The sequence below is a fragment of the Salmo salar genome, chromosome ssa27 (assembly GCF_905237065.1).
Source record: "Salmo salar chromosome ssa27, Ssal_v3.1, whole genome shotgun sequence".
In the NCBI taxonomy this organism is placed as follows: Eukaryota; Metazoa; Chordata; class Actinopteri; order Salmoniformes; family Salmonidae; genus Salmo; species Salmo salar.
This window is the reverse complement of record NC_059468.1, coordinates 36,002,796-36,011,430: the sequence shown is the minus strand read 5'-3', so window position 1 is coordinate 36,011,430 and position 8,635 is coordinate 36,002,796. Positions and strand designations below refer to the sequence as shown.

At 49.2% G+C, this 8,635-nt stretch overlaps 1 protein-coding gene across 1 annotated transcript; it reads left to right on the top strand.

Annotated features, from left to right (window-relative positions):
• Positions 1-357: 357 nt before the first annotated feature.
• LOC123730990 (B-cell receptor CD22-like) lies at positions 358-4,106 on the top strand. Its single transcript, XM_045709844.1, has one exon. The coding sequence runs from the start codon at positions 373-375 to the stop codon at positions 2,590-2,592; it is 2,220 nt and encodes a 739-aa protein (XP_045565800.1). The 5' UTR covers positions 358-372; the 3' UTR covers positions 2,593-4,106.
• Positions 4,107-8,635: the final 4,529 nt, after the last annotated feature.

The window sequence follows — 8,635 nt, the reverse complement described above, 5'->3', positions numbered from 1 at the left end:
TTCCATAGTCAACAGACTGTAAACTAGGCCTTCAAGTTGGTCATATTTAGTCATTTCCTCCATGTAGTCATCATATAGTACTTTATACTTTTATGAGTTTACTTATACTCTATAAGTCCTTGGGTATGTGTATAGGCTACCCATATGCATATCTGTACATATACATGGATGTTAATGTGGGCCTAACTGCATGCAACATAACTCATTGTGGCCTCAATGTCCACCCTGTAAGATACTTATCTTGATAAACACTTCAAAAGTTGTTCAGATCTGTATCAGGAACTTAGGCTCGTCCTCCTTTAGGTATTAAGACCCATTCTCAACACTTTGTTCGACTGCACTGCCAGTGAGCTTTCTTTCACATTCTAACTGATGTCCATCACATTGGCAAGAGATATGTTTGCAGGACTACTCCTCTTTATATCCAGTCTGTTGGCTGTAGATGCAATGAGTTGCGATGAGAAGAACGTTTGTGCTTTAGTGGGATCGTCAGTGAACATGAGCTGCAATTTCTCAAATGATGATGACAATTTGTTGTCAGATATTAGAAATGTATTCTGGTTTAACAATGACAACAAGAAGAAATGGAAGGACAAGACCATTCCCGAGGACTTGACAGATGACAAAGCGTATTCCGGACGTTTTAAGTGGGTGTTTAATATTTCAGGACGGTTTATAAAGCCCAACGCCTCCTTCTCTATCACGAAAACTCTCCAAGTCAAAGATCTAAGAAAGAGTGACACCGCTGTCTATCGCGTTATGGTTCCGTCAGAGAACTCCGGATGGAAGTTCATCAAAACTGGAATCACTGTTACTGTCACAGCTCTTAAGGTGACAAAGGATACAACCACTGTGAACAAAGGACAGAAGGTAACACTGACCTGTAGCACCACCTGTACTCTGAGTGACAATCTCAAACCCAACTACATCTGGTACAAGAACGGACAACAGCTTACCAACGCAAAGACCCTGGATGTCAACCTGTACCTAGACCCAGTCAGCAGTCAGGATGCAGGCAGTTATATCTGTGCTGTAAAAGACAGTGAGAAGCTCCACTCCCCTGCACTCTGTCTCCTTGGTAACTGTTGGGATGTGACACACCAACACAAGACCATCTGCGCCTTCGCCGGGACGAACATTGAACTCCGTTGCAATTACACATACCCCAGTAATCAAACCATCACAGACAAAATCTGGTCAAAATCTGGTGTCAAATACTTGGACTACAATGACCGCGTAGAGTACCGTGGTAAGAAGGAAAAAGATTGCACCCTGCGAATCACAGACCTGAGAGAGAGTGACTCTGGTTATTACAAATTCACATTAAAAACACAGGGGGTTCCAAAGTACAGTGATCCATTTGGGGTCAAACTGTCTGTCACAAACTTACAAGTAGAAGTTACTCCTCCTGTTGCAAAGGAGGGAGATCTAGTCATTATCTCCTGCATGACCTCTTGTCCAAACTTCAGTGACTTACTTTTGTACAAGAACAACGCCTCTGCCACTGCCACTGGCAAGTCCAAGACAATGATCCTTGATGCAGTCAGCAGTCAGGATGCAGGCAGCTACTTCTGTGTTGTAAGAGGCTTTGAGGATTTTCCATCCCTTGCTGCTACACTGGTTGTGAGATATGGCCCTAAGAACACTTCAGTGTCCGTTAGCGGTGAAATAGAGGAGGGCAGTCTAGTGACTCTGACCTGCAGCAGTGATGCCATCCCACCAGTGAAGTCTTACACTTGGTACATGAGGAATGGGACTGAAGTGACCGTCTTACAGACAGGAGCAGGAAGAGACAAGTACATCATCCCCAGTGTCAGTCTGGGAGACAAGATCCAGTACTACTGTAGGGCTGAGAACAACATGGGAGCTCAGAACTCTACTGCCTTGGACCTCAACACAGGTGTGTTTTTTCCAGGGTCTGTCTTGGCTTCTGTACTGGGGGTGGTTGGGGTTGTCCTGGCTGCTAAAGCTTCAGTCGTCATCTACTGTACACTGAAGAGGAGACGCACAGCAGGAAGTGGTGTCAGAGGAGGAAGGGGTGTCAGACCATGTAGTTGTGTCAGAGGAGAAAGTGATGTCCGAGGAGGAAGTGGTGTCAGAGGAGGAAGGGATGTCAGAGTAGTAAGTGATGTCAGAGTAGAAAGTGATGTCGGAGGAGAAAGTGGTGTCAGAGGAGGAAGGGATGTCAGAGTAGAAAGTGATGTCAGAGGAGAAAGTGGTGTCAGAGGAGGAAGGGGTGTCAGAGGAGAAAGTGGTGTCAGAGAAGGTTGTGGTGTCAGAGAAGGAACTGGTGTCAGAGGAGGAAGTGGTGTCAGAGGAGGAAGTGGTGTCAGAGGAGGAAGTGGTGTCAGAGGAGGTTGTGATGTCAGAGCAGCCACACAAACCATCTATTATGCCAATTACGATTCCTCAAACTCAGATGTGAGTGAGACGACCAGCGCCTGTATCTATGAAACCATTGATGATATACACCTAGACCCTGATGAGTATAATGACATACAGGATGACGACTACACAGGTCTTCAGAGAGATGCTTGCCCATCCTTGTATGACACCATCCCCGAGAAAGCGTCACCACAGGACCTGGAATGAAGGGTTACCTACAACACCAAACCAAAGCTAGGCCTTACAGCTTTTTTATGCCATTGGCTTTGTTACAGAATCCCCCTGCAGAGGGCATTGTGGGACTCATTTCCAGCCTGCTTGTTGTTGTTTATGTCTGGCTGGCGACAGGTAGTTTAGCTCCCCCTCACATGAGTGATAAGATCACCTACAGCTCGTGGCTTCAGCCAATCAGACTGTCCCCATGCACACCATACTCTGCCCATGCACTGATCATGTGTAAGGGAATTTTAATGTTTGTGCTTTTCTTATAACTCATTTCTGTGTTGTATTCATATGCTGTTCTAATAACCAATTTCTGTATTCATGCAAGTGGCTGACTGTACAAATCCTCACTTATCATTATCTGCAATTTGGCAGTACGCCCAGACGTTGTTTTGAGAAGGAACGAAATATATCTCAGTTTCAAGGTCTCAGCTTAGAGAGGAGAGGAGAAGCATCGTGAGGTGTTGGTCTGTCACATGTTATGAACCAGTATTGGTCGGTCACATGAATGGAACAAAACAGTAATGATTCATTAATTATGCTAGATCATGCAAATATATTTTGTCTGTTTATAGCCATACATAAGACAGCTGCTGGCACTGCCCAGGGAGAGCTTCTGATTGACATGTGTACTATGGTGCATTGAGTTGGTTGGAACCTCTCCAGCACGCTGACAATAAACAATGATTCATATAAGATTGACTTAGAGTGTTCCTGTGTAAGAATTTCCACGACACATGCATCCTGTGATTGGTCAGATGCTCCTAGCTAGCCCAGCACTGGCCAGTCAGGTCCGTTGCACGCTCTCTGAAGCTTCTAAGTATTAGCAGGGCATGATGGGTGGACACCTGGGATGCGCGATTACAAAGTCAGTTGTTGCTGTTGTTATCATTGCAGTATGAGTAGCAGTATTCTATGTAGTTCTTATTCCTGTTGCTATTATGTTACTACTGATATTGTCTGCTATGGTTAGTCACTGTTTACTACTTCCTGTTTCCTATATATTTAAATTCAGTCCTTGCTCTTGTGTGTTGCTGTGCAATAGCGCCTACTATTTCTATAATATACAGTCCTTGCCATTATTCTTACTGTGCTGTTGCCATGCAAGTCATTCATCTGGTGTTACGATGGAACACATGGTTAATAGGTCATTGTTCTTCTATCACATCTCCCATTCTACCCTACTCTACAAATATCTATTCAGGCCAGTGTATTTATGTCCTGTATAGCATATTCATTATGTCTCTGCTTCTGTCCATTACACAACCATCCCCATGTTCATCTTCCTCAGTGTGTTTAAATAAAGTTCCTGTGTGGTAATTCTTGGGCTTCTTTACTCCACTCTAACATGAGACGGTGTCAGTAGGTCACACAGCAGTAAAATACGTAGTGCCAGGTCACTCTCTTTCAGGCATGTTGAATATAATGATGTAATGCTATGTCTGGTTGGATGTGAGGTTCTGTTAGAGCATGGGATTAAGGGTGATGGGGGGGTTCTGTTAGAGCATGGGATTAAGGGTGGTGGGGGGGTTCTGTTAGAGCATGGGATTAAGGGTGGTGGGGGGTTCTGTTAGAGCATGGGATTGAGGGTGGTGGGGGGGTTCTGTTAGAGCATGGGATTAAGGGTGGTGGGGGGTTCTGTTAGAGCATGGGATTAAGGGTGGTGGGGGGGTTCTGTTAGAGCATGGGATTAAGGGTGGTGGGGGGTTCTGTTAGAGCATGGGATTAAGGGTGGTGGGGGGGTTCTGTTAGAGCATGGGATTAAGGGTGGTGGGGGGTTCTGTTAGAGCATGGGATTAAGGGTGGTGGGGGGTTCTGTTAGAGCATGGGATTAAGGGTGGTGGGGGGGTTCTGTTAGAGCATGGGATTAAGGGTGGTGGGGGGGTTCTGTTAGAGCATGGGATTAAGGGTGGTGAGGGGGGTTCTGTTAGAGCATGGGATTGAGGGTGGTGGGAGGATTCTGTTAGAGCATGGGATTAAGGGTGGTGGGGGGGGTTCTGTTAGAGCATGGGATTAAGGGTGGTGGGGGGGTTCTGTTAGAGCATGGGATTAAGGGTGGTGGGGGGTTCTGTTAGAGCATGGGATTAAGGGTGGTGGGGGGTTCTGTTAGAGCATGGGATTGAAGGTGGTGCGGGGGTTCTGTTAGAGCATGGGATTAAGGGTGGTGGGGGGTTCTGTTAGAGCATGGGATTAAGGGTGGTGGGGGGGTTCTGTTAGAGCATGGGATTAAGGGTGGTGGGGGGGTTCTGTTAGAGCATGGGATTAAGGGTGGTGGGGGGTTCTGTTAGAGCATGGGATTGAGGGTGGTATTGGGGAGGGTGTGAGGTTCTGTTAGAGCATGGGATTGAGGGGGGTATTGGGGAAGGTGTGAGGTTCTGTTAGAGCATGGGATTGAGGGTGGTATGGGGGGAGGGTGTGAGGTTCTGTTAGAGCATGGGATTAAGGGTGGTGGGGGGGTTCTGTTAGAGCATGGGATTAAGGGTGGTGGGGGGTTCTGTTAGAGCATGGGATTGAGGGTGGTGGGGGGTTCTGTTAGAGCATGGGATTGAGGGTGGTGGGGGTTCTGTTAGAGCATGGGATTGAGGGTGGTGGGGGGTTCTGTTAGAGCATGGGATTAAGGGTGGTGGGGGGTTCTGTTAGAGCATGGGATTAAGGGTGGTGGGGGGGGTTCTGTTAGAGCATGGGATTAAGGGTGGTGGGGGGTTCTGTTAGAGCATGGGATTAAGGGTGGTGGGGGGGTTCTGTTAGAGCATGGGATTAAGGGTGGTGGGGGGGTTCTGTTAGAGCATGGGATTGAGGGTGGTATTGGGGAGGGTGTGGAGGTTCTGTTAGAGCATGGGATTGAGGGGGGGTATTGGGGAAGGTGTGAGGTTCTGTTAGAGCATGGGATTGAGGGTGGTATGGGGGGAGGGTGTGAGGTTCTGTTAGATCATGGGATTGAGGGTGGTGGGGGGTTCTGTTAGAGCATGGGATTGAGGGTGGTGGGGGGGTTCTGTTAGAGCATGGGATTGAGGGTGGTGGGGGGGGTTCTGTTAGAGCATGGGATTGAGGGTGGTGGGGGGGTTCTGTTAGAGCATGGGATTGAGGGTGGGGGGTTCTGTTAGAGCATGGGATTGAGGGTGGTGGGGTGGTTCTGTTAGAGCATGGGATTGAGGGTGGTGGGGGGGTTCTGTTAGAGCATGGGATTGAGGGTGGTGGGGGGGTTCTGTTAGAGCATGGGATTGAGGGTGGTGGGGGGGTTTTGTTAGAGCATGGGATTGAGGGTGGGGGGGTTCTGTTAGAGCATGGGATTGAGGGTGATGAGGTTCTGTTAGAGCATGGGATGGAGGGTGGTATTGGGGAGGGTGTGAGGTTCTGATAGAGCATGGGATTGAGGGTGGTATGGGGGAGGGTGTGAGGTTCTGATAGAGCATGGGATTGAGGGTGGTATTGGGGAGGGTGTGAGGTTCTGATAGAGCATGGGATTGAGGGTGGTATGGGGGGAGGGTGTGAGGTTCTGATAGAGCATGGGATTGAGGGTGGTATGGGGGGAGGGTGTGAGGTTCTGATAGAGCATGGGATTGAGGGTGGTAGTGGGGGGAGGGTGTGAGGTTCTGATAGAGCATGGGATTGAGGGTGGTATGGGGGGAGGGTGTGAGGTTCTGATAGAGCATGGGATTGAGGGTGGTGGTGGGGGGAGGGTGTGAGGTTCTGATAGAGCATGGGATTGAGGGTGGTATGGGGGGGAGGGTGTGAGGTTCTGATAGAGCATGGGATTGAGGGTGGTATGGGGGGAGGGTGTGAGGTTCTGATAGAGCATGGGATTGAGGGTGGTGGTGGGGGAGGGTGTGAGGTTCTGTTAGAGCATGGGATTGAGGGTGGTGGTGGGGAGGGTGTGAGGTTCTGATAGAGCATGGGATTGAGGGTGGTGGTGGGGAAGGTGTGAGGTTCTGATAGAGCATGGGATTGAGGGTGGTGGTGGGGGAAGGTGTGAGGTTCTGATAGAGCATGGGATTGAGGGTGGTAGTGGGGGGAGGGTGTGAGGTTCTGATAGAGCATGGGATTGAGTGTGGTGGTGGGGGAGGGTGGTGGGGGTTCTGATAGAGCATGGGATTGAGGGTGGTGGGGGGTTTGAGAGCATGGGATTGAGGGTGGTGGGGGTTCTGATAGAGCATGGGATTGAGGGTGGGGGGGTTCTGTTAGAGCATGGGATTGAGGGTGGTGGGGTGGTTCTGTTAGAGCATGGGATTGAGGGTGGTGGGGGGTTCTGTTAGAGCATGGGATTGAGGGTGGTGGGGGTTTTGTTAGAGCATGGGATTGAGGGTGGGGGGTTCTGTTAGAGCATGGGATTGAGGGTGATGAGGTTCTGTTAGAGCATGGGATGGAGGGTGGTATTGGGGAGGGTGTGAGGTTCTGATAGAGCATGGGATTGAGGGTGGTATGGGGGAGGGTGTGAGGTTCTGATAGAGCATGGGATTGAGGGTGGTATTGGGGAGGGTGTGAGGTTCTGATAGAGCATGGGATTGAGGGTGGTATGGGGGGAGGGTGTGAGGTTCTGATAGAGCATGGGATTGAGGGTGGTATGGGGGGAGGGTGTGAGGTTCTGATAGAGCATGGGATTGAGGGTGGTATGGGGGGAGGGTGTGAGGTTCTGATAGAGCATGGGATTGAGGGTGGTATGGGGGGAGGGTGTGAGGTTCTGATAGAGCATGGGATTGAGGGTGGTGGTGGGGGAGGGTGTGAGGTTCTGATAGAGCATGGGATTGAGGGTGGTATGGGGGGAGGGTGTGAGGTTCTGATAGAGCATGGGATTGAGGGTGGTATGGGGGGAGGGTGTGAGGTTCTGATAGAGCATGGGATTGAGGGTGGTGGTGGGGGGAGGGTGTGAGGTTCTGTTAGAGCATGGGATTGAGGGTGGTGGTGGGGGAGGGTGTGAGGTTCTGATAGAGCATGGGATTGAGGGTGGTGGTGGGGGAGGGTGTGAGGTTCTGATAGAGCATGGGATTGAGGGTGGTGGTGGGGGAGGGTGTGAGGTTCTGATAGAGCATGGGATTGAGGGTGGTGGTGGGGGAGGGTTTGAGGTTCTGATAGAGCATGGGATTGAGTGTGGTGGTGGGGGAGGGTGTGAGGTTCTGATAGAGCATGGGATTGAGGGTGGTGGTGGGGGAGGGTGTGAGGTTCTGATAGAGCATGGGATTGAGGGTGGTGGTGGGGGAGGGGGGGTAGAGAGTTGATTGTTTGATTTTTCCCTTTGCCTGTAAATTACTGAAAAGCCAAATAAAAAAAACTTGATTAAAAAAAGCATGAAATAATGGTGATTCATGTTTAATACATCTTCTTTGTGGACCCTATAGTAAAGTAATAACGCTTCACACTTTAACTAATGAATAACCAATGTGCTGTGACATTCATTCATTCTGTGACAGAGGCTGTAATCACATAGGACAGTTGTGACTTTACAGCTGTTCCTAGAATGCATTGGTCTCTGACAAATTCCAGAACTCAATCAATGTATATAATTTCCATGTTTGTAGTGTTCCGTAATCTGTCTGCAATCGATGCATTCTAAGTTATCTACATCAATTAGAATCAAAGATGTGATGGTGGTTCTCTTTTATTGATTTGTCCACATTCACAGGCAAGTGGATAGATTCTAGAACTGCCTTCCTGAAGACAGATCTCATTAGGCCTCATGTACAGTGCATTCACACCCTGTAACATGTACGCTGGGAGTCGGGAAGCAAATACAGGGAGTGAATTTAATAATAAATTAAACTAAACAAGAAACACGAGTAGTGTACAGACATGAAACACAGAAACAGAATCAATAACGGCTGGGGAAAGAACCAGAGGGACTGACAGATATAGGAGAGGTAATCAGGAAGGTGATGGAGTCCAGGCGAGTCTCATGAGGCGCAGGTGCACGTAACGATGGTGGCAGGTGTGTGCAATGATGAGTAAACTGGCGACGACGAGCGCCAGAGAGGGGGATTAGACGTGACAGTACCCCCTCCCTGACACGCGGCTCCAGCCGCAGGACCCCAACCAG

Coding starts and splice junctions, on each gene's coding strand:
- LOC123730990 (XM_045709844.1), top strand. CDS start 373: ATGTCCATCACATTGGCAAGAGATATGTTTGCAGGACTACTCCTCTTT.